The sequence below is a fragment of the Hypanus sabinus genome, chromosome 31 (genome assembly GCF_030144855.1).
Source record: "Hypanus sabinus isolate sHypSab1 chromosome 31, sHypSab1.hap1, whole genome shotgun sequence".
NCBI lineage: Eukaryota > Metazoa > Chordata > Chondrichthyes > Myliobatiformes > Dasyatidae > Hypanus > Hypanus sabinus.
This window is the reverse complement of record NC_082736.1, coordinates 31,404,316-31,430,963: the sequence shown is the minus strand read 5'-3', so window position 1 is coordinate 31,430,963 and position 26,648 is coordinate 31,404,316. Positions and strand designations below refer to the sequence as shown.

The 26,648-nt window shown below is 52.5% G+C and overlaps 1 protein-coding gene across 1 annotated transcript; it reads right to left on the bottom strand.

Annotated features, from left to right (window-relative positions):
- On the bottom strand, positions 1–17,778 carry LOC132384040 (bcl2-associated agonist of cell death-like). Its single transcript, XM_059955327.1, has 4 exons — positions 17,723–17,778; positions 14,107–14,216; positions 4,243–4,430; positions 1–2,794 (listed from the first exon to the last, which is right to left on the bottom strand). Exons 2-4 carry the CDS (start codon positions 14,186–14,188, stop codon positions 2,693–2,695), a joined length of 372 nt encoding a protein of 123 aa, XP_059811310.1. The 5' UTR covers positions 14,189–14,216; positions 17,723–17,778; the 3' UTR covers positions 1–2,692.
- Positions 17,779–26,648: the final 8,870 nt, after the last annotated feature.

Here is a 26,648-nt window from a genome sequence, read left to right as displayed (position 1 = left end):
TGGACTTCACTGCACAGTGAGTGTGTAGATTAAACAAAGATTTATTGACTTTTAAACAGTACAATTGCTTAATCGCAAGCCATCATTTTTTTTTATATCCTTGGTTTGGGAGAGAGAATACACCACTCTATCACACAAACATTTCATGAAACTGGATATTGAGTCCATGTTTTTCGTGGAGTTTGAGGCTCGATCTGTGAACGCAGTGTCTGCAGATGCTGGAAATTTTGAGCAACACACAGAAAATGCTGTGTTGACCTCACAGCAAGTCAATATTGTGTCCCCTGACGTTGAGTGGCTTTATATGTCACTAGCCGAGCAGTTGGTGTGCAGGAGCCGTGCTGAGGCTCGATTGGAACTGTGAAGCGTCAAGTGTCCCTGTTGACCTGGGGTGCACCAGCCCCTCAGTTAACAGCAGGGGTTTGATGGCACAGAAAGGAAGATCAGGAACCCTGCTAAATCCAACGCGCCCGAGATTCAAATTTATTTGTCGAGCATACATCAGCACGTACAGTGAAGTGTCCAGAAAGACAATTAACAGTCTGAGGGCGTGCCGGTGGAGGGGAGGGGCAGCCCACAAGTGTCAGCACTCTACCCTAATACCAACCCCCCCTCCCCCCCAAAAGGCAGCGTCTGCTTAGACTGATTGCGGTGTCCACTGCCCCACTGTGAGCCTGGGGAAGACTTTATAGCTGGAAGTCAGCTCTATAAGGTTTACCAAACCAAAATGTTTACCCAAGTATTAAAGGTTCACCAAACCCACCCGTGGAATTAAAAATGGTGCACAGTAAAAATCGGCATGCAATTTCATGCAGAGAAAAACAAGGTGTATTTTTAAAAATATTACTAAAATATGTCTCCGGTTATGCACAGCTCCGGTCTCTGTGTTCCACACCGGGAGTTACCGTGCACAGTTCCCCTCTCCGGGTCCCACACCGGGAGTTACCGTGCACAGTTCCCCTCTCCGTGTCCCACACCGGGAGTTACCGTGCACAGTTCCCCTCTCCGTGTCCCACACCGGGAGTTACCGTGCACAGTTCCCCTCTCCGGGTCCCACACCGGGAGTTACCGTGCACAGTTCCCCTCTCCGTGTCCCACACCGGGAGTTACCGTGCACAGTTCCCCTCTCCGTGTCCCACACCGGGAGTTACCGTGCACAGTTCCCCTCTCCGTGTCCCACACCGGGAGTTACCGTGCACAGTTCCCCTCTCCGTGTCCCACACCGGGAGTTACCGTGCACAGTTCCCCTCTCCGTGTCCCACACCGGGAGTTACCGTGCACAGTTCCCCTCTCCGTGTCCCACACCGGGAGTTACCGTGCACAGTTCCCCTCTCCGTGTCCCACACCGGGAGTTACCGTGCACAGTTCCCCTCTCCGTGTCCCACACCGGGAGTTACCGTGCACAGTTCCCCTCTCCGTGTCCCACACCGGGAGTTACCGGGCACAGTTCCCCTCTCCGTGTCCCACACCTGGAGTTACCGTGCACAGTTCCCCTCGCCGTGTCCCACACCGGGAGTTACCGTGCACAGTTCCCCTCTCCGTGTCCCACACCGGGAGTTACCGTGCACAGTTCCCCTCTCCGTGTCCCACACCGGGAGTTACCGTGCACAGTTCCCCTCTCCGTGTCCCACACCGGGAGTTACCGTGCACAGTTCCCCTCTCCGTGTCCCACACCGGGAGTTACCGTGCACAGTTCCCCTCTCCGTGTCCCACACCGGGAGTTACCGTGCACAGTTCCCCTCTCCGTGTCCCACACCGGGAGTTACCGTGCACAGTTCCCCTCTCCGTGTCCCACACCGGGAGTTACCGTGCACAGTTCCCCTCTCCGTGTCCCACACCGGGAGTTACCGTGCACAGTTCCCCTCTCCGTGTCCCACACCGGGAGTTACCGTGCACAGTTCCCCTCTCCGTGTCCCACACCGGGAGTTACCGTGCACAGTTCCCCTCTCTGTATCCCACACCGGGAGTTACCGTGCACAGTTCCCCTCTCCGTATCCCACACCGGGAGTTACCGTGCACAGTTCCCCTCTCCGTGTCCCACACCGGGAGTTACCGTGCACAGTTCCCCTCTCCGTGTCCCACACCGGGAGTTACCGTGCACAGTTCCCCTCTCCGTGTCCCACACCGTGAGTTACCGTGCACAGTTCCCCTCTCCGTATCCCACACCGGGAGTTACCGTGCACAGTTCCTATCTCTGTATCCTGTACATCTGCGGTGTGCGATAGAGATTCTTGATGGGACACTTATGGGGAGTGGGGCTGAGGAGGGCAGACTCAATGGGCCAAATGGCCTAATTCTGTTCCTGTATTTTATGTCTTATTAAAAAATGCATTACCGAAGACTAAAATAGATTCAAGGGGAAAGATTCTAAGTTATCGTCCTTTAGAGAACTTTCCCAAGCCTCGCTGCACGAGCGACTGCTGACCACCTTGTTGCCAAGTTAGTACCGCCCCTCGAAATGGGCTGGTGAGGCCGCGGGAGAGATCCTGGTGGTGCGGGTTTTGCAGATCCAGTTCTGTCCATCCGGCTTGGAAACGGGAGGCCGAAGGACTTGCGTCGAGTGTTCTGTCCCTCAGACATGGATCCCGCCCCCTTACCGCGGGGTGGTGGGGAGGGGAGATCAGAGGCTGAGCCCAGAAGTCGAACGGGAACCGGGGCGCGGGACGCTTACTGGTGCAGTCGGAGTACTCCGTCAAGAACCGCCGCCGGCCTTCCTGCTTTGGGGGAAGTACGTCGTCACTCTCTGGTAGACTTGGCTGACAATCGCCCCGGCGCTCCTCGAGAGCCGCAGCCTCTGCCGAGAGACAAGGGCAGAGTTTTCACCCAAGTTAGGAGGCGGGCAGCGGAGGGGGCGAGGGGTTTGCCCGAAGGGCGTTTAACCTGCCACGCCAACAGCTGGCAAAGGTGGTGTGCTGTTTGCTCATATAAATCGGTAGGGGCACAGAGGCCAGGAAATCACAGATAAAAGCACAGATTCCTCCCACATCCCACTGATGCACAACAAAACACACACACAAGATTTTGCAGATGCTGGAAATCCAGAGTAACACACACACACACACACACAATGCTGGAGGACTTCGTCAGGCCAGGCAGCATCTATGGAGGGGAATAAATCCATTTTAGGCGGAGACCCTTCCTCAGGGGTGGTCCTGATCTTGCCTCCCCCCCCCCCCCCCCCCACCCATTAGGGTATCTCGACAGCAGCAAGGTGTAGCTCTCCTACCCTCGTCGTTCCGGGAGAGCGACCTCTCTCCCCCTCGAAGGAGATGGCAAGTGCTGGGTTGTGGACGGTAGCTTTTGATCAACTTGAGCTCAAGGGCTCTTTGGGGGCTTTGTACTGCCGGCATGGTGGGGGTCGGAGCAAGCAGCGGGAGGGGGAGGGTTTATGCTGGGGGGAGAGAGAAGGGGACTTGCGGTTTTAATGTTACTGTCATTCATTCTTTGTGGTGCTTGTGTTGTGGATGTCGGTAAAGAGTAAGAATTTTAGGCCGTACTCAGTCACTGATTAAATTGAAGCATCTGAAACCCGCTCGCCCCATCAGGTCAAGAGGTCAGCACAGCGCAGTGTGGGCCAAAGTGAACATGCCTTTTAGGCAGGGGTTCCCGAACTGGGGTCCATAGACCCCATTGGTTAATGGTAGGACTCCACGGCATAAAAAACAAGGGTTGGGAGCCTACCTTAGGCGAACGGGGTCTGAATTCAACAGCTGGGACCAGGAGGCATAGAGGGGCGTCCATTTAGAATGGAGGCGAGGAAGAATTTCTTCCGTCAGTTATGTGGAATCTGCTGCCACAGACGGCTGTGGGGGCCAAGTCACTGGGTACATTTAAAGGGGAGGGTGATAGACTCTTGATTAGCCAGGGCGTCAGAGAAGAATGGGATCAGGGGTCGGTGGGGGGAGATAAATCAGCCATGATGGAATGGTGCAGCAGACTCGATGGGCTGAATGGCCCGGTTCAGCACCTATGCAGAAAATGGGGTGACGTGGATGGTGCAGGCAGAGGTTTAGCGCAGACGGTCTGGGGTGTGGTATCCCCTACGCCTTGGCCAAATGCTGCGTGATTGAAGGGGGCCGGAGTGGAGGGAGAGCTGCTTCTGGGGGGGAGGGGGGTAGGGGTCGATGCCGTTCTCTCAGATGTGGAGAAACACGCACCCCGTCGCTCACGGTTGACGTCCCACCCGCCCACGGGGGGGGGGGGGGGGTGGGGGTGCAAGTGCGACTGCCTGAGCCCACGAACCTTCCTCTCGGCGAAGGTGGAGACGAACTCGTCACTCATTCTCCGCAGCTCCCGCCCGTACTGCAGGGCGCACGTGAAGTTCGCCGGCTCCGATCGGGTCCGCGACCGGAACGACGTGGCCTCTACCTCGGGCAGAGACAGCTTGCGAGGCTGGGAGACCCCATCCCTGAACACGTCCGAATCAGAATCTGTGGGAGAGTGCAGAGGGTCTGAGAGAGAGAGGAAATGGGGGCGGGTATGAGGGGAGAAGGTGGGGAGGGAAGAGGGGGGGAATAGTAGTGTTAGAGCAATGAGAGGCATTAATCGTGTGGATGATCAGAGGCATAGAAACATAGAAAACCTACAGCACAATACAGGCCCTTCAGCCCACAAAGCTGTGCCGAATATGTACTCACCTTAGAAATTACTAGGCTTACCCATAGCCCTCTATTTTTCTGAGCTCCATGTACCTGTCCAAGACCCTCTCGTATCTGCCTCCACCTCCGTCGCTGACAGCCCATTCCACGCACTCACCACATTGAGTGAAAAACTTACCCCTGACATCTCCTCTGTACCTGCTCCCCAGCACCTTAAACCTGTGTCCTCTTGTGGCAGCCGTTTCAGCCCTGGGAAAAAGCCTCTGACTATCCACACGATCAATGCCTCTCATCATCTTATACACCTCTATCAGGTCACCTCTCATCCTCCGTCGCTCCGAGGAGAAAAGGCCGAGTTCGCTCAACCTATTCTCATAAGGCACGCTCCCCAATCCAGGCAACATCTTGTAAATCTCCTCTGCACCCTTTCTATGGTTTCCACATCCTTCCTGTAGTGAGGCGACCAGAACTGAGCACGGTACTCCAAGTGGGGTCTGACCAGGGTCCTATATAGCTGCAACATTACCTCTCGGCTCTTAAACTCAATTCCACGATTGATGAAGGCCAATACACCGTACGCCTTCCTAACCTGCACAGCTGCTTTGAGCATCCTATGGACTCGGACCCCAAGATCCCTCTGATCCACCACACTGCCAAGAGTCTTGCCATTAATGCTACATTCTGCCATCATATTTGACCTACCGAAATGAACCACCTCACACTTATCTGGGTTGAACTCCATCTGCCACTTCTCAGCCCAGTTCTGCATCCTATCAATGTCCCACAGTAACCTCTGACAGTCCTCCACACTATCCACAACACCTCCAACCTTTGTGTCATCAGCAAACTTACTAACCCATCCCTCCACTTCCTCATCCAGGTCATTTATAAAAATCACAAAGAGCAAGTGTCCCAGAACAGATCCCTGAATCACTCCACTGGTGACCGACCTCCACGCAGAATATACCCTTCTACAACCAGTCTTTGCCTTCTGTGGGCAAGCCAGTTCTGGATCCATCTGCCCATAACTTCTCTCTATCATCTCCTCGCTCTCCCTGACCAGGTGGAGATCATTGAGCTGCATCTCTAGTTCTCTAACTCGGTCCCTGAGGAGCTGCAGCTCGACACACCGGGTACAGATATGGCCATCCGGGAGGCTGGGAGACCCCAGGACCTCCCACGTCTGACCACTAAGCACAGAACGCTGGCCTCACACACCTCCTTCTTTCCGCCGTTGACACCAGTAAGCCTGCCTCACCTCGTCCCATTACCGCCGAAGCCCGCTGAGCCAAAGCTCTATCGCTCTGCTGCCCGCTGGATACGGCGGTCTTCTCTTCAAACCTTTCGCGTTCTACGGGCCGACGTCACGCACCTGCGCAGTCTCGCCTCTCTTTTACCCCGAGTAGTAAAATCTGCCTGCGATCCCAAAATCAGCTGTTCACTCGCGGCCTTCTGGGCTTTCTCCCCAGGGCTGAAATGGCTAACTCGAGAGGGCACAGGTTTAAGGTGCTGGGGGGTAGGTACAGAGGGGATGTCAGGGGTAAGTTTTTTACTCAGAGAGTAGTGAGTGCGTGGAATGGGCTGCCGGCGATGGTGGTGGAGGTGGATACGATAGGGTCTTTTAAAAATATATATATTTATTTATTAAATTTTAGAAAATTACAAAGAATAAATGTGATAATAAAAAAAGTGAGAAAAATTCAGCCCGTCGAATGATTGCATTTCTAACTCTGATGGCTAGAAGATCTATATTGTTGAATTGGAAAGAAATTGATCCTCCCACTGTATTTAATTGGTTCTCTCAAACTATGTTATGTTTAAATTTAGAAAAAATTAGAAGTGGTACTTTTGAGACTTATATTAAATTTGAAAAGTTATGGAGACCATGTAATATGACCCTGTGCCAAGTACATTTGATTTCCCAGCTTTTAGCTTATTTATTTTGAGAGGACCGGAAGTGACGGCATTGATGAATACTTATTTTTGTGAGATATTATAAACAGCCCACTTTTTTTTTTCCTTCTCTTGTTTGTTTTTTTTTCTTTTATATTACTTATTAGTTATAGTTATTAGATTAGATTAGATAATTCTGCATTATATAAATTTTGTTTTTGTTTTTTTTCTTTCTTTTTTCTGTTTTTTTATATTATACATTATGAAATATGTAGATTTACTATGTCCATACATATATCTTATGGCTTATGTCTTGGTAAACTCATTTATATTGTAACTATTATGTATGTTTTTTTTTCATATGTAATGGAATGTGTATGTTGGTAATTTCTTTATCAATATATCATCTGTATTCTGTCCATATTACTAATATTAATAAAAAGATTTAGAAAGAAAGAAAGAAAGAGAAAAATAATATTGACCCTCCCCCCTCCCCCCCTTAACCCTTACCTAAAGAAAGAAAGAAGAGAAAGACTGCCTGGATATCGGAGGACCCCCACATGCTCCATGGAGTTCAAAATAATTTAAATATTTATTTTTACTTTCCCCAATTACTTTATAATTTTATCTTCAAAGGACCTATGTATTTAATCCCATCTTTTGTAGGTATGGGAGCCAAGTTTTCAAAAATATATCATATTCATTTCTTAGATTGTATGTAATTTTTTCAAGTGGAATACAACTATGTATTTCATTATTCCAACGATCCATAGTTAAATATAAATCAGATTTCCAAGTAACTGCGATAACTTTTTTGGCTACTGCCAATGCAATTTTTATAAATTTTTTCTGATACTTATTCAATTTGTTTCGGTATTGTCCCTTCAATGTCTCCTAATAAAAATAATACTGGATTATGTGGGAGATGTACTCCAGTAATTTGTTCCAATAAAAGTCTTAGATTTATCCAAAATGGTTGAATTTTAAACCGACCAAGCAGAATGTAAAAAAGTACCAATTTCTTGATTACTTAAAAAACATTGGTCAGACATATTTGAATTTAATCTATTTATTTTCTGTGGTGTTATATATAATTGATGTAAAAAATTACATTGTATTAATTATGTCAAACATTTATTGTATTTCTCATACAAAATTTGACAATGTATAATCATATATCTCCCCCAGAATCAATTATCACATTTTGTATTTTAATTGGTAAAGATTTATTAACCAAAATTGCAACTCCTCTCGATTTTGAATTAAATGAAGCTGCAATGACATTTCCAACCCAATCCCTCTTTAATTTCTTACATTCTGTTTCTGTTAAATGTGTTTCTTGTAAAAAAGCTATATCTCCTTTCATTTTCTTAATATATGTTAAAACTCTTTTTCTTTTCACAGGTGCATTAATTCTATTAACATTAAAACTTAAAAAATTAAGTAAATTGATCATTCATAATATCTTGGGAAATCTTTACAATTCTCCTTGTTGCTATGAGTTTCTCCCCAAATATCCAGGCAAAAAAAAAGAAAAATAAAAGAAAGATAACTAATATATAGGAAAATAAAACAAAGTACCCCCCCACTAATGTGAATAAAAAGAACACATTACCCCCCCCACCGTTTTACGGGTCAGGGCAATTGCCACGATGGTACACGTGAAACTCGCAGCCATCGATCAGCTCTTCCAGCTCCCCCGCAAAAAAAAAAGAAAATATATTAGTGAAGAAGAAAAAAAGAAAGTAATTAATGTCTCTACTCTCAATTAATACTCCTCAACTTTTTTTTTATATAAACGTCCGTCAAGTCCAACCTTGTTTCAGTCTTCATCATTAGTCCACTTCATTTCTATAATTCTTTACTCCTCTTCATGGACATCAGGTAATTCTTGTACAAATTTCTCCGCTTTCCAGTAGTCAACGAAAAATCTTCTTTCTTCGTTATCCAGGAAAATTATCAATTTTGCTGGGTAGCTCGATAAAAATTTATAGTCCTTTTCCCATAAAGATTTTTTCACTGGATTAAATTCCTTCTGCCTCTTCAGAAGATCGTAATTTATGTCTGGATAAAAAAAAACTCTTTTCCCTTCTATTATCAATGGCCCATTTCTCTTTTTAGCACCTTGAGTAGCTGCCTTCAAGATCATTTCTTTATCTTGGTACCTTAAGCATTTTATCAAAATTGATCTTGGATTTTGATCTTGTTGAGGTCGTGGTCTTAAAGCTCTGTGTGCTCTTTCAATTTCAATTACTTGACTTCCTTCTTTCATTTCCAAAATTTTCGGAATCCATTCTTGAAAGAATTTTATTGGATTTTCTCCCTCTGTACCTTCCATAAGACCAACAATTTTGATATTATTTCATCTACTAGAGTTTTCAAGCGCATCTATTTTTTCCAACTTCCGTTTTCTTTCTATTGTCCAGGCAAGATTACTGTCTTCTATCTTATCTATTCTTTCAGTGTTTTCTTCCATTTTTACTTCCATTTCTTTAACTTTATTATCCATCTTCTTTTGTTCTTCCACCACATTGTTGAGTGTAATCTGCATCCTTCTTATAGCTTTTAATTCATTCATAATATATATCAGAATATCTTTTATGTCTCCTTTAATCTCCTCCTTCTTTTCCTCTTCTTCTTCCTCTGAATTTCCCAAAGAGTCTGATTCCACTTCCAGCCGTAGTTGGGATTTGTAGTTTTGTTAATATCTGTTCATGCATACTTTCACGCATGCATTGTTCTTGCCGTTTCTTCTTAGAGACCGCCGACATTGCTGCAACTTCCTTTCCCGCATCATTGGAAGTGCCATGCACTTCGCCGGGAGGAGATCCAACTTGAGTCCGAGGCTTCGCCGAGACGGTTAGGCCTTTTTCCCCGCCGATTGGCGCAGTCTTCGAAGTAGTAGCTTTCTTCTGTTTCGGCTTAGGAGCCATATCCAAAAATAATCCTGAGTTACTTATAAATAGTTTCTAGTAGATATTTCTTAACTCTTCTTCATTTAAACCCTACTTCACTACTTTTTACGAGGGAGCTGGATTCCCAACGTCTCGACCCTACGTCATCACGTGACGCCCCACAATAGGGTCTTTTAAGAGGCTCCTGTTCAGGTACATGGAGCTTAGAAAAATATAGAGGGCTGTGGGTAACCCTAGGTAATTTCTAAGGTAAGAGTATGTTTGGCACAGCTTTGTGGGCCGAAGGGCCTGTATTGTGCCGTCGATTTTCTATGTTACTATATAAATAACACACAAAAACAGGTTCTTCTCCACCTTACCCCGACCAAGACCTGATTTTGTCTCGTTTGCCCACACTTGGGCCATATCCTTGTAAACCTTTCTTATCCGTTTATCTGTCAAAATACTTCCTTAAATAAAACGTTACTGTAAGTGCCTCAACCACTTCCTCTAGTAATTGGCTCCATATACCGACCGTCCCCTGGGTGAAAAATGTGCCTCTGGGGTCCCTTTTAAATCTCACCCCTCTCACCTTAAATCCGTGGCCTCTAGTTTAAGATGCCCCCTACTCAGGGGAAGGGGCAGCGAGCGTAAGCCCCTCTCCATTTTATCAACCTCTGCGTCAGGGGCAAGCTTTTTTATGCAGAGTGGTGGGCTGCAAGCAATAGCGATGGTGGATACAACAGGGTCTTTTAAGAGGTTACTGAATAGTTACATGGAGCTTAGAAAAATAGAGGGCTATGGGTAAAGCCTAGGTAGCTCCAAGGTGGGGACGTGTTCGGCACAGCACTGTGGGCCGAAGGGCCTGTATTGTTTTCTATAAGATTTCCCCTCGGCCTCCTCCACCACAGGAAGTCAGTCCCAGATGAGTGTTCTGACTACCGTCTGGCACGGCACCGGAAAAGTTGCAGGGAGTTGTAAACTCAGCACGGGCACCGGCCTCCGTCGTATCCAGGACATCTTCTAGGAGAGATGCCTCAGAGAGGCAGTGTCCATCATTAAGGACCCCCACCGCCCAGGACATGCCCTCTTCTCATTGCCACCATCAAGGAGGTGGTACAGGAGCCTGAAGGCCCACACTCAACGATTCAGGAACAGCTTCTTCCCCTCTGCCATCAGGAAGGAGGTACAGGAGCCTGAAGACACACACTCAGCGATTCAGGAACAGCTTCTTCCCCTCTGCCATCAGGGAGGAGGTACAGGAGCCTGAAGACACACACTCAACGATTCAGGAACAGCTTCTTCCCCTCTGCCATCAGGGAGGAGGTACAGGAGCCTGAAGACACACACTCAACGATTCAGGAACAGCTTCTTCCCCTCTGCCATCAGGGAGGAGGTACAGGAGCCTGAAGACACACACTCAACGATTCAGGAACAGCTTCTTCCCCTCTGCCATCAGGGAGGAGGTACAGGAGCCTGAAGACACACACTCAGTGATTCAGGAACAGCTTCTTCCCCTCTGCCATCAGGGAGGAGGTACAGGAGCCTGAAGACACACACTCAGCGATTCAGGAACAGCTTCTTCCCCTCTGCCATCAGGGAGGAGGTACAGGAGCCTGAAGACACACACTCAGCGATTCAGGAACAGCTTCTTCCCCTCTGCCATCAGGGAGGAGGTACAGGAGCCTGAAGACACACACTCAATGATTCAGGAACATCTTCGTCCCCTTTGCCATCAGGGAGGAGGGACAGGAGCCTGAAGACACACAGTCAACGATTCAGGAACAGCTTCTTCCCCTCTGCCATCAGGGAGGAGGTACAGGAGCCTGAAGACACACACTCAGCGATTCAGGAACAGCTTCTTCCCCTCCGCCATCAGGGAGGAGGTACAGGAGCCTGAAGACACACACTCAGCGATTCAGGAACAGCTTCTTCCTCTCTGCCATCAGGGAGGAGGTACAGGAGCCTGAAGACACACACTCAGCGATTCAGGAACAGCTTCTTCCCCTCTGCCATCAGGGAGGAGGTACAGGAGCCTGAAGACACACACTCAGCGATTCAGGAACAGCTTCTTCCCCTCTGCCGTCAGGGAGGAGGTACAGGAGCCTGAAGACACACACTCAACAATTCAGGAACAGCTTCTTCCCCTCTGCCATCAGGGAGGAGGTACAGGAGCCTGAAGACACACACTCAGCGATTCAAGAACAGCTTCTTCCCCTCTGCCATCAGGGAGGAGGTACAGGAGCCTGAAGACACACACTCAGCGATTCAGGAACAGCTTCTTCCCCTCTGCCATCAGGGAGGAGGTACAGGAGCCTGAAGACACACACTCAGCGATTCAGGAACAGCTTCTTCCCCTCTGCCATCAGGGAGGAGGTACAGGAGCCTGAAGACACACACTCAGCGATTCAGGAACAGCTTCTTCCCCTCTGCCGTCAGGGAGGAGGTACAGGAGCCTGAAGACACACACTCAACAATTCAGGAACAGCTTCTTCCCCTCTGCCATCAGGGAGGAGGTACAGGAGCCTGAAGACACACACTCAGCGATTCAAGAACAGCTTCTTCCCCTCTGCCATCAGGGAGGAGGTACAGGAGCCTGAAGACACACACTCAGCGATTCAGGAACAGCTTCTTCCCCTCCGCCATCAGGGAGGAGGTACAGGAGCCTGAAGACACACACTCAGCGATTCAGGAACAGCTTCTTCCTCTCTGCCATCAGGGAGGAGGTACAGGAGCCTGAAGACACACACTCAGCGATTCAGGAACAGCTTCTTCCTCTCTGCCGTCAGGGAGGGAGTACAGGAGCCTGAAGACACACACTCAGCTATTCAGGAACAGCTTCTTCCCCTCTGCCGTCAGGGAGGAGGTACAGGAGCCTGAAGACACACACTCAGCGATTCAGGAACAGCTTCTTCCCCTCTGCCGTCAGGGAGGAGGTACAGGAGCCTGAAGACACACACTCAGTGATTCAGGAACAGCTTCTTCCCCTCTGCCATCAGGGAGGAGGTACAGGAGCCTGAAGACACACACTCAGTGATTCAGGAACAGCTTCTTCCCCTCTGCCATCAGGGAGGAGGTACAGGAGCCTGAAGACACACACTCAGCGATTCAGGAACAGCTTCTTCCTCTCTGCCATCAGGGAGGAGGTACAGGAGCCTGAAGACACACACTCAGCGATTCAGGAACAGCTTCTTCCCCTCTGCCATCAGGGAGGGGGTACAGGAGCCTGAAGACACACACTCAGTGATTCAGGAACAGCTTCTTCCCCTCTGCCATCAGGGAGGAGGTACAGGAGCCTGAAGACACACACTCAGCGATTCAGGAACAGCTTCTTCCCCTCTGCCATCAGGGAGGGGGTACAGGAGCCTGAAGACACACACTCAGTGATTCAGGAACAGCTTCTTCCCCTCTGCCATCAGGGAGGAGGTACAGGAGCCTGAAGACACACACTCAGCGATTCAGGAACAGCTTCTTCCCCTCTGCCATCAGGGAGGGGGTACAGGAGCCTGAAGACACACACTCAGTGATTCAGGAACAGCTTCTTCCCCTCTGCCATCAGGGAAGAGGTACAGGAGCCTGAAGACACACACTCAGCGATTCAGGATCAGCTTCTTCCCCTCTGCCGTCCGATTTCTGAACGGACATTGAACCCATTAACACTACCTCACTATTACCTTTGCTTTCTTTTTACTCAACTTAGCTTTCATATCCTTTTATTTATAATTTTTTAAATGTAATTGCACACCGTACTGCTGCAGCAAAACAACAAATTTCACGGCACTCGTCGGTGATAATCAACCTGATTCTGACGATGAAATGTAATGCTTTGCGTCAGCAACCAACACATTGAAGGACGCGCTGGAGGCAGCCCGCAACTGGAGTATTTGGAGCACTGGGTGCAGTTCTGGGTCTCCTCCCTACAGGAAAGACGTATGTAAGGTTGAAAGAGTACAGGGGAAATTTACTGGGATGTTGCCGGCTCTGGGGGACCTGAATTATAAGGAAAGATTGAATAGGTTACGGCTTTATTCCTGGGAATGTCAAAGATTGAGGGGAGATTTGACAAAGGTATGCAAAATGATGAGGGGTATAGATAGGGTAAATGCAAGCAGGCTTTTTCCACTGAGGTTGGGTGGGACTACACCCAGAGGTCATGGGTTAAGGGTGAAAGGTGAAAAGTTTAAGGGGAACGTGAGGGGAAACTTCTTCACTCAGAGGGTGGTGGGAATGAGGAACGAGGGGCCAGTGCAAGTGGTGCATGTGAGCTCGATTTCGATGTTTCAGAGGAGTTTGGATAGGTACGAGGGTGGGAGGGGGATGGAGGGCCTTGGTGCCGGTGCAGGCCGAGGGGAATCTAAATGGTTCGGTATAGACTAGATGGGCCGAAGGGCCGGCTTCTGTGCCGTGGCCAACATTCCGGCGCCAGCGGAGCGCAGCAGAGCCACACAAGATTCGGGTTTTGCTTGCCAGGGCGCACAGAGTCATGCGCCGTTTGCACTTAACAAGCCACACACCCGTCGCCAACAGAGCCCCGTGCACAGCGCTGGGCCGAGCAACAGGGAAAGTTCCCGGCAACAGAAGAGTGACCCCTTCCTCCTTCCCGTCCACGTGTCCCCCAACCCAAGCCCCCTTTCAGACATTCATGCCCCACCCCCCCCCCCGAGCCGGGGCTTCGAAGAGAAGGGAGGTGCCCACGAATCTCCCCTCCAGGGAGCCCCTACCTCCAGGCTGCCTGCCTCGGTCGCCCGCCTCCTCTGGGAACGGATCCGAAGGGTATTCCGCAATCTGGAAGCGTTTTGCCATCACCTCCCGGGGTGGGGGGAGTGGCGCGCTGGAAGGCAGAGAGGGCAGGAGGTCAGTGGTGATGGGGAGCCAGGGGCACGTGAGAGAGGGGCTCTGAATCTCAGAAAGGGGGAAGAGGCTTATTCCCCCGAACACTGTCCGACCCGCTCCCCCTCCCGGGACACACGGACTCAGCGAGCCCTACGGCTGCCCCCGGGACCCAAGCACTCACACAGGTGCTCTGCCCAACACCCAGGACACGAACACTGACCGAGACGCCCCGCTCCTCCCGGGACACGAACACTGACCGAGACACCCCACTCCCCCCGGGACACGAACACTGACCGAGACTCCCCGCTCCTTCGGGACACGAACACTGACTGAGACACCCTGCTCCCCCGGGACACGAACACTGACCGAGACTCCCCACTCCTCCCGGGACACAAACACTGACCGAGACTCCCCGCTCCTCCCCGGGACACGGACACTGACTGAGACGCCCCGCTCCTCCCCGGGACACGAACACTGACCGAGACACCCCACTCCTCCCCGGGACACGAACACTGACCGAGACACCCCACTCCTCCCCGGGACACGAACACTGACCGAGACTCCCCGCTCCTCCCGGGTCACAAACACTGACTGAGACACCCTGCTCCCCCGGGACACGAACACTGACCGAGACTCCCCACTCCTCCCGGGACACAAACACTGACCGAGACGCCCCACTCCTCCCGGGACACGAACACTGACCGAGACGCCCCGCTCCTCCCGGGACACGAACACTGACTGAGACTCCCCGCTCCCCCCGGGACACGAACACTGACCGAGACTCCCCGCTCCCCCCGGGACACGGACACTGACCGAGACTCCCCGCTCCCCCCGGGACACGAACACTGACCGAGACTCCCCGCTCCCCCCGGGACACGGGCCGAGACTCCCCACTCCTCCCGGGACACGAACACTGACCGAGACGCCCCACTCCTCCCGGGACACAAACACTGACCGAGACGCCCCACTCCTCCCGGGACACGAATACTGACCGAGACGCCCCACTCCTCCCGGGACACGAACACTGACCGAGACACCCCACTCCCCCCGGGACACGAACACTGACCGAGACTCCCTGCTCCTTCGGGACACGAACACTGACTGAGACACCCTGCTCCCCCGGGACATGAACACTGACCGAGACTCCCCGCTCCTCCCCGGGACACGGACACTGACCGAGACTCCCCGCTCCCCCCGGGACACGGGCCGAGACTCCCCGCTCCTGCCCGGGACACGAACACTGACCGAGACTCCCCGCTCCTCCCCGGGACACGAACACTGACCGAGACTCCCCGCTCCTCCCCGGGACACGAACACTGACCGAGACACCCCGCTCCTCCCCGGGACACGGACACTGACCGAGACTCCCCGCTCCCCCCGGGACACGAACACTGACCGTGACTCCCCGCTCCCCCCGGGACACGAACACTGACCGAGACTCCCCACTCCCCCCGGGACACGAACACTGACCGAGACTCCCCGCTCCTCCCCGGGACACGGACACTGACCGAGACGCCCCGCTCCTCCCCGGGACACGGACACTGACCGAGACGCCCCGCTCCCCCCCGGGACACGAACACTGACCGAGACACCCCACTCCTCCCCGGGACACGAACACTGACCGAGCCGCCCCACTCCTCCTGGGACACGGACACTGACCGAGACTCCCCGCTCCTCCCCGGGACACGGACACTGACCGAGACTCCCCGCTCCCCCCGGGACACGGACACTGACCGAGACGCCCCACTCCTCCCGGGACACGAACACTGACCGAGACGCCCCGCTCCTCCCCGGGACACGAACACTGACCGAGACTCCCCGCTCCTCCCCGGGACACGGACACTGACCGAGACTCCCCGCTCCCCCCGGGACACGGACACTGACCGAGACTCCCCGCTCCCCCCGGGACACGAACACTGACCGAGACTCCCCACTCCCCCCGGGACACGAACACTGACCGAGACTCCCCGCTCCTCCCCGGGACACGGACACTGACCGAGACTCCCCGCTCCCCCCGGGACACGAACACTGACCGAGACGCCCCACTCCTCCCGGGACACGAACACTGACCGAGACGCCCCACTCCTCCCGGGACACGAACACTGACCGAGACGCCCCGCTCCCCCCGGGACACGAACACTGACCGAGACTCCCCGCTCCCCCCGGGACACGGACACTGACCGAGACTCCCCGCTCCCCCCGGGACACGAACACTGACCGAGACTCCCCGCTCCCCCGGGACACGGGCCGAGACTCCCCGCTCCTCCCGGGACACGAACACTGACCGAGACGCCCCACTCCTCCCGGGACACGAACACTGACCGAGACTCCCCACTCCCCCGGGACACGAACACTGACCGAGACTCCCCGCTCCTCCCGGGACACGAACACTGACCGAGACACCCCGCTCCTCCCGGGACACAAACACTGACCGGGACACCCCGCTCCTCCCCGGGACACGAACACTGACCGAGACACCCCGCTCCTCCCCGGGACACGAACACTGACCGAGACGCCCCACTCCTCCCCGGGACACGAACACTGACCGAGACTCCCCGCTCCTCCCCGGGACACGGACACTGACCGAGACGCCCCGTGACCTGGGACACGGACACTGACCGAGACACCCCGCTCCTCCCCGGGACACGGACACTGACCGAGACGCCCCGCTCCTCCCCGGGACACGGACACTGACCGAGACACCCCACTCCTCCCGGGACACAAACACTGACCGAGACTCCCCACTCCTCCCGGGACACGGACACTGACCGAGACGCCCCGCTCCCCCCGGGACACGGACACTGACCGAGACGCCCCGCTCCTCCCCGGGACACGAACACTGACCGAGACTCCCCGCTCCCCCCGGGACACGGGCCGAGACTCCCCGCTCCTCCCGGGACACGAACACTGACCGAGACGCCCCACTCCTCCCGGGACACGAACACTGACCGAGACACCCCACTCCTCCCGGGACACAAACACTGACCGAGACGCCCCACTCCTCCCGGGACACGAACACTGACCGAGACGCCCCACTCCTCCCGGGACACGAACACTGACCGAGACGCCCCACTCCTCCCGGGACACGAACACTGACCGAGACGCCCCACTCCTCCCGGGACACGAACACTGACCGAGACGCCCCGCTCGTCCCGGGACATGGACACTGACTGAGACTCCCCGCTCCCCCCGGGACACGAACACTGACCGAGACTCCCCGCTCCCCCCGGGACACGGACACTGACCGAGACGCCCCACTCCTCCCGGGACACGGACACTGACCGAGACGCCCCGCTCCCCCCGGGACACGGACACTGACTGAGACACCCTGCTCCCCCCGGGACACGGACACTGACCGAGACTCCCCGCTCCCCCCGGGACACGGACACTGACCGAGACGCCCCGCTCCCCCCGGGACACGGACACTGACTGAGACACCCTGCTCCCCCCGGGACACGGACACTGACCGAGACTCCCCGCTCCCCCCGGGACACGAACACTGACCGAGACGCCCCGTGACCCGGGACACGGACACTGACCGAGACGCCCCGCTCCCCCCGGGACACGGACACTGACCGAGACTCCCCGCTCCTCCCCGGGACACGAACACTGACCGAGACACCCCGCTCCCCCCCGGGACACGGACACTGACCGAGACTCCCCGCTCCTCCCCGGGACACGGACACTGACCGAGACACCCCACTCCTCCCCGGGACACGAACACTGACCGAGACTCCACGCTCCTCCCGGGACACTGACCGAGACGCCCCGCTCCCCGCAGTTCACACACCTCCCACCGATCACGAATCGGCCTGGCGCCCTCTGACTGCCGCGCTTCCGGGAATGACGTCACGTGCTCCCGGCCAATGGCGAAACGGCACAGGAAGTGACGCATGACTCTAAACGGCGGGAGGGACAAGGTGATGGGGAGGGGCGTGGAGTGTGAGGGGAGGGTGGAGTGAGTGAGAGAGGGAGGGATAGGTGAGGGTGGAGTGAGTGAGGGAGGGATAGGTGAGGGCAGAGTGAGTCAGGGAGGGATAGGTGAGGGAAGAGTGAGTGAGGGAGGGATAGGTGAGGGTAGAGTGAGTCAGGGAGGGATAGGTGAGGGAAGAGTGAGTGAGGGAGGGATAGGTGAGGGAAGTGTGGGAGGAAAGAAGAGGGAGTGGGATAGGAAGGTGGTGTGAGAGGAGAGGGAAGGTGATGGGAAGAAGGTGTGAAGGGAGAGAGGTGGGAAGTGAGGGGGGAGGTAGGAGAAGGAGGGAGGGGTCGGGAGGAGAGGGAAGGTGATGGAAAGAGGGTGTGAGAGGGGAGGGGGAATGAGTCCGGAGGGATAAGACTGGAGAGGAGGGGAGGGAGCGTATGAGTGTGAGGTGAGTGGACAGGAGGGGAGGATGATGGGGAGGGGATCAGAGTGTGACAGCAGAAAGGTGGTGAGGGGAAGCAGTGAGGAGGAAGGGAGGGGATGAAGGGATTGTGTCTCAAACAGCTTCTGACGACCAAGTCCATCTCCCGGCCTTCCCATCTGGTTCAGCTACTAAGGCCGGTGGCTCCATTCCTACACATCAGCTTGTGATAGTGTGTGGGGCGGGGTGTTGTTTCAGAAGGTGTGAGGGGCCTGTGAAGGAGGGGGAAGGGTGTGGAGAGGGATCGGGGTGAGGGGGTTGGGTTACGAGGGGGAAGGGAGTGAGTGACTGTGGGAGTTGTGGGGCAGTGTGAGGGGTTGCTGCGGGGGGGAGGGGTGCTCTCTGTGTGGGAGGAGTGGAGCTGTGTGAGATGAGGTGAGTGGGACTGAGGGGACACTGAGTGAAGGTAGTACAGCGGGAAGGAGCCCGAGGGATTAAGATTCAGAAGGAACAGAGAGTGGGGGAGAAAGAGATGGATGGGGAGGGGGGGAGGGAAAGGGAAGGGACTTCATCAGTCCTGATGAAGGGTCTCAGCCCGAAACGTTGACTCTTTATTCCCCTCCGTAGAGGCTGCCTGACCTGCTGAATTCCTCCAGCATTTTGTGTGAGGGGAAGGGAGGAGTAGGGTGTAGAATGGAGTGAATGAGGAACGGGGAAGGTTCAGGCAGGGAGGCAGGGGGGGTGGGATAACTTGACTGGTTAAAACAAATCACGTCCTCAGAAAGAGGTGATACAGGAACAGAATCCTGTGAGCAGAGTTAAGAAACTGCGACGGGAGTTATTTACAGGCCTCCGAACAGCAGCAAGGAAGTGGGGTACAAATTATTTTGGGAGTTAGAAAATGCATATCGAAAGGGCAAAGCTGTGATAATCATGGGGGACTTCTATATGCAGTTAGATGTGGAAAATCAGGCTGGTCCTGGATCCCAAGAGAGGGAATTTGTAGGCTGCCTACAAGGTGGCTTTCTAATGGTTGAGTATAGTAGCGGAAAGGCATTTCTGGATTAGTCTTATGTAATGAACCAGTTTTGATTAGTGAGCTTAAGATGAAGGAACCCTTAGGAGACAATGATCATAATGTGATAGAATTCACCCTGTGGTTTGAGAGGGGGAAACGAAAACTGCAGTGGAGTAAAGGGATTTACAGTCATGACAGAGGAGCTGGCTAAGTTGATTGGAAGGGAACACTAGCAGGGATGACGGCAGAACAACGGGGATTGCGCTGGAGGTAATTCGGAAGACGCAGAATTGGTTCATTGCAAAGAGGAGGAAGAAGCCTTCTAAAGCCAGGATGAGGCTTCGAAAATTGGACTTGGGGGTCCTCGTGCAGGATACCCTGAAGGTTAACCACCAGGTTGAATCAGCAGTAAGGAAAGCGAATGCTATGTTGGCATTCATTTCAAGAGGAATACTGTGTAAGAGTAAGGAGGTATTGATGAGGCTCTATGGGGCACTGGTGAGACCCCATTTGGAATACCGTGTGCAGTTTTGGACCCCCTGTCTTAGAAAAGATGCGCTGATGTTGGAGAGAGTTCGGAGAAGATTTACGAGGATGATTCCTGGAATGCAGGGACTAACATATGAGGAGCGTTTGTCAGCTCTTGGACTGTATTCATTAAGAGTATAGAAGAATGAGATGGGATCTCATAGAAACATTTCATATGTTGAAGGGGTTGGACAGAGTAGATGTGGAAAGGCTGTTTCCCTTGGTGGGTGAGTCCAGGACAAGAGGTCACAGTCTTAGAATTAGAAGGTACCCGTTTAAAACGGAGATGAGAAATTATTTTAGCCAGAGGTTTGTGGATTTATGGAATTCGTTGCCACATACAGCTGCGGAGGCCCAATCATTGAGGGTGTTTAAGGAGGACATTGATAGGTATCTAATTAGTCAGGGTATCAAGGGATATGCGGACATTGGAACTGGACGGGAGAATAGTTTTGCTCATGGTGGAGTGGCCGAGCAGACTCGATGGGCCAAATGGCCTACTTCTGCTCCTTTGTCTTGGGATGAGGCGACGAGACTGCCCAAAGAGAGGACGTACAATGTGGCCAAATTCGGTGGGAAGCTAGAAGTTGGGGAAGCCTTTAAAAGCCAATAGAAGGCAATTAAAAATGCAGAGAAGAGACGAAATGGGAAGGTAAGATAGCCAATAATAAAAAGGATGCCAATGTTTTTTCAGATATTCAAAGAGTAAAAGAGGGGCAGGTTCCTTAATATTTGTATATTGTTGGGGGTGGTAATGGGGATAAGCTCCCATTACTTATTAAAAGCTCCCATTACTTATTAAAAGCTCCCAATGGCGACTCAAATCGCCTCTGACAACCAAGTCCAGCTCCTGGCCTTCGCGTGAGGCTGAGCTACTGAGCCCAGCGGGGCCGTTGCTACTGACGGGAGAAGGGCCGAAGGCGGGTTACTGGCACCTTAAAACCACTCGCTTCAGACGGATGGGGGCTCATCAGCCGTGGTTGGCAGATGACAGGAGAATGGGGGTCGGTGGGGGGGGATAATAAATCAGCCCCGATGGAAAGGTAGAGCATACTTGATGGGCCAAATGGCCTGTTTAAGCTCCTATATCTTACAGAATGATGGAGCTGGTTGGTAGAGAACGAGAGATGGGGGCACGAGGGCAGCACAAAGGGTCAGAGATAAGACCATACGATATAGGAGCAGAACGAGGCCATTTGGCCCATTGAGTCTGCTCCGCCATTTCACCATGGCTGATCCAATTCCCCTCTCAGCCCCCAATCTCCTGCCATCTCCCCGTATCCCTTCATGCCCTGACCACTCTAGAATCTATCAACCTATGCCTGAGCATCATAGGAAGTCATTCCTGCCTGTGGCCATCAAACTTTACAACTCCTCCCTCAGAGTGTCAGACACCCTGAGCCAATAGGCTGGTCCTGGACTATTTCCACTTGGTATGATTTGCTTATTATTATTTAACTATTTATGGTTTTATATTGCTATATTTCTACACTATTCTTCATTGGTGTGACTGTAATTAAACCCAATTTCCCTCGGGATCAATAAAGTATATCTGTCTTGAATGTACATAAAGACTTGGCCTCCACAGCTGACTGTGGCAAAATATTTCAGACTCACCCCTCTCTAGCTAAAGAAATTCCTTCTCATCTCCATTCGAAAAGGACACCCCTCTATTCTGAGGCTGTGTCCTCTGGTCCTAGACTCCCCCACTATAGGAAACATCCTCTACACATCCACTCTATCTGTGTCCTCTGTCCCTCTCCACGTCTACTCTATCTATGTCCTCTGGTCCTAGACTCCCCCACTATAGGAAACATCCTCTCCACATCCACTCTATCTGTGTCCTCTGGTCCTAGACTTCCCCACTATAGGAAACATCCTCTCCAAATCCAATCTATCCGTGTCCGCTGGTCCTAGACTTCCCCACTATAGGAAACATCCCCTCCAAATCCACTCTATCTGTGTCCGCTGGTCCTAGACTTCCCCACTATAGGAAACATCCTCTCCAAATCCACTCTATCTGTGTCCGCTGGTCCTAGACTCCCCCACTATAGGAAACATCCTCTCCAAATCAACTCTATCTGTGTCCTCTGGTCCTAGACTCCCCCACTATAGGAAACATCCTCTCCACATCCACTCTATCTGTGTCCTCTGGTCCTAGACTCCCCCACTATAGGAAACATCCTCTTCACATCCACTCTATCTGTGTCCTTTGGTCCTAAACTCCCCCACCATAAGAAACATCCTCTCCACATTCACTCTATCTGTGTCCTCTGGTCCTAGACTCCCCCACTACAGGAAACATCCTCTCCACATCCACTCCATCTGTGTCCTCTGGTCCTAGACTCCCCCACTATAGGAAACATCCTCTCCACATCCACTCTATCTGTGTCCTCCGGTCCTGGACTCTCCCACTATAGGAAACATCCTCTCCACATCCACACTATCTGTGTCCTCTGGTCCTAGAATCCCCAACCATAGGAAATATCCTCTCCACATCCACACTATCTGTGTCCTCTGGTCCTAGACTCCCCCACTATAGGAAACATCTTCTCCACAGCCACTCTATCTGTGTCCTCCGGTCCTAGACTCCCCCACTATAGCAAACATCCTCTCCACATCCACTCTATCTGTGTCCTCTGGTCCCTCTCCACGTCTACTCTATCTGTGTCCTCTGGTCCTAGACTCCCCCACTATAGGAAACATCCTCTCCGCATCCACTCTATCTGTGTCCTCTGGTCCTAGACTTCCCCACTATAGGAAACATCCTCTCCAAATCCAATCTATCCGTGTCCGCTGGTCCTAGACTTCCCCACTATAGGAAAGATCCCCTCCAAATCCACTCTATCTGTGTCCGCTGGTCCTAGACTTCCCCACTATAGGAAACATCCTCTCCAAATCCACTCTATCTGTGTCCGCTGGTCCTAGACTCCCCCGCTATAGGAAACATCCTCTCCAAATCAACTCTATCTGTGTCCTCTGGTCCTAGACTCCCCCACTATAGGAAACATCCTCTCCACATCCACTCTATCTCTGTCCTCTGGTCCTAGACTCCCCCACTATAGGAAACATCCTCTTCACATCCACTCTATCTGTGTCCTTTGGTCCTAGACTCCCCCACCATAAGAAACATCCTCTCCACATCCACTCTATCTGTGTCCTCTGGTCCTAGACTCCCCCACTACAGGAAACATCCTCTCCACATCCACTCCATCTGTGTCCTCTGGTCCTAGACTCCCCCACTATAGGAAACATCCTCTCCACATCCACTCTATCTGTGTCCTCCGGTCCTGGACTCCCACTATAGGAAACATCCTCTCCACATCCACTCCATCTGTGTCCTCTGGTCCTAGACTCCCCCACTATAGGAAACATCCTCTCCACATCCACTCTATCTGTGTCCTCCGGTCCTGGACTCCCACTATAGGAAACATCCTCTCCACATCCACACTATCTGTGTCCTCTGGTCCTAGAATCCCCAACCATAGGAAATATCCTCCCCACATCCACTCTGTCTGTGCCCTCCAGTCCTAGACTCCCCCACTATAGGAAACATCCTCTCCACATCCACTCCATCTGTGTCCTCTGGACCTAGTCTCCCCCACTATAGGAAACATCCTTTCCACATCCACTCTATCTGTGCCATCTGGTCCTAGACTCCCCCACTATTGAAAATATCCTGACCACATCCACTCTATGTGTCCTCTGGTCCTAGACTCCCCAACTATAGGAATCATCCTTTCCACGTCCACTCGATATGTGTCCTGAGGTCCTAGAATCCCCCACTCTAGGAAACATCCTCTCAACATACACTCTATCTGTGCCCTCTGATCCTAGACTCCCCCACCATAGGAAACATCCTCTCCATCCACTCTATCTGTGCCCTCAGGCACCAGATTTTCCCCACTATACGAAACATCCTCTCCACATCCACTCTATCTGTGTCTTCTGGTACTAGACTCCCCCACCATCAGAAACATCCTCTCCACATCCACTCTATCTGTGTCCTCTGGTCCTAGACTCCCCCACTATAGGAAACATCCCCTCAACATCCACTCTATCTGTGTCCTATGGTCCAAGACTCCCCCACTATAGGAAACATCCGCTCCACGTCCACTCTATCTGTGTCCTCTGGTCCTAGACTCCCCCCACTATAGGAAACATCCTCTCCACATCCACTCTATTTGTCCTCTGGTCCTAGACTCCCCCACTATAGGAATCATCCTTTCCACGTCCACTCTATCTGTGTCCTCTGATCCTAGACTCCCCCACCATAGGAAATATCCTCTCCACGTCCACTCTATCTGTGTCCTATGGTCCTAGATTCCCCCACGATAGGAAACATCCTCTCCACATCCACACTATCTGTGTTCTCTGGTCCTAGATTCCCCCACGATAGGAAACATCCACTCCACGTCCACTCTATCTGTGTCCTCTGGCCCTAGACTCCCCCCACTATAGGAAACATCCTCTACACATCCACTATATCTGTGTCCTCTGGTGCTAGACTCCACAAACTATAGGAAACGTCCTCTCCACATCCACTCTATCTGTGTCCTCTGGCCCTAGACTCCCCCACTATAGGAAACATCCTCTGCACATCCACTCTATCTGTGTCCTCTGGTCCTGGACTCTCCCACTATAGGAAACATCCTCTCAACATCCACTCTATCTGTGTCCTCTGCACCTAGACTCCCCCAGTATAGGAAACATCCTCTCCACATGGACTCTGTGTCCTCTGGACCTAGACTCCCCCAGGATAGGAAACATCCTCTCCACATCCACTCTATCTGTGTCCTCTGGTCCTAGACTCCCCCACTATAGGAAACATCCTCTCCACATCCACTCTGTCTGAGCCATCTGGTCCTCGTCTCCCCCACTATTGGAAATATCCTGTCCACATCCACTCTATGTGTCCTCTGGTCCTAGACTCCCCCACTATCGGAATCATCCTTTCCACGTCTACTCGATATGTGTCCTCAGGTCCTAGAATCCCCCACTCTAGGAAACATCCTCTCAACATCCACTCTATCTGTGTCCTCTGCACCTAGTCTGCCCACCATAGGAAACAACCTCTCCACATCCACACTATCTGTGTCCTCTGGTCCTAGACTCCCCCACGATAGGAAACATCACCTCCATGTCCACTCTATCTGTGTCCTCTGGTCCAAGGATCCCACAATAGGAAACATCCTCTCCACGTCCACTCTATCTGTGTCCCCTGGCCCTAGATTTTCCCCACTATAGGAAACATCCTCTCCACATCCACTCTATCTGTGTCTTCTGGTACTAGACTCCCCCACCATCAGAAACATCCTCTCCACATCCACTCTACCTGTGTCCTCTGGTCCAAGACTCCCCACTATAGGAAACATCCTCTCCACGTCCACTCCATCTGTGTCCTCTGGCCCTAGACTCCCCCCACTATAGGAAACATCCTCCCCACGTCCACTCTATCTGTGTCCTATGGTCCTAGATTCCCCCACGATAGGAAACATCCTCTCCACATCCACACTATCTGTGTCCTCTGCTCCTAGATTCCCCCACGATAGGAAACATCCACTCCACGTCCACTCTATCTGTGTCCTCTGGCCCTAGACTCCCCCCACTATAGGAAACATCCTCTACACATCCACTATATCTGTGTCCTCTGGTCCTAGACTCCACGAACTACAGGAAACATCCTCTCCACATCCACTCTATCTGTGTCCTCTGGTCCTAGACTCCCCCACTATAGGAAACATCCTCTCCACATCCACTCTATCTGTGTCCTCTGGTCCTAGACTCCCCCACTATAGGAAACATCCTCTCCACATCTACTCTATCAGTGTCCTCCGGTCAAGACTCCCTCACTATAGGAAACACCCTCTCCACATCCACTCTATCTCTGCCAACTGGTCCTAGACTCCCCCACTGTTCCGAGACTCTCCCACTATAGGAAACATCCTCTCCACATACACTCTATCTGTGTCCTCTGGCCCTAGACTCCCCCACTATAGGAAACATCCTCTCCACATACACTCTATCTGTGTCCTCTGGCCCTAGACTCCCCCACTATAGGAAACATCCTCTCCACATCCACTCTATCTGTGCCCTCTGGTCCCAGACTCACACACGATAGGAAACATTCTCTCAACATCCACTCTATCTGTGTCCTCCGGTCCTGGACTCCCACTATAGGAAACATCCTCTCCACATCCACACTATCTGTGTCCTCTGGTCCTAGAATCCCCAACCATAGGAAATATCCTCTCCACATCCACACTATCTGTGTCCACTGGTCCTAGACTCCCCCACTATAGGAAACATCTTCTCCACAGCCACTCTATCTGTGCCCTACAGTCCTAGACTCCCCCACTATAGGAAACATCCTCTCCACATCCACTCCATCTGTGTCCTCTGGTCCTAGTCTCCCCCACTAATGGAAACATCCTTTCCACATCCACTCTATCTGTGCCATCTGGTCCTAGACTCCCCCACTATTGAAAATATCCTGACCACATCCACTCTATGTGTCCTCTGGTCCTAGACTCCCCAACTA

What these genes read in the sequence shown, in the direction of transcription:
- LOC132384040 (XM_059955327.1), bottom strand. Translation starts at nt 14,188, where the DNA reads ATGGCAAAACGCTTCCAGATTGCGGAATACCCTTCGGATCCGTTCCCA. An exon ending in CCGAGGCAGGCAGCCTGGAG is followed by an intron (nt 4,431 to 14,106) that starts GTAGGGGCTCCC and finishes ACTCTCCCACAG; the next exon opens with ATTCTGATTCGGACGTGTTC. An exon ending in CCACCTTCGCCGAGAGGAAG is followed by an intron (nt 2,795 to 4,242) that starts GTTCGTGGGCTC and finishes GTCTCTCGGCAG; the next exon opens with AGGCTGCGGCTCTCGAGGAG.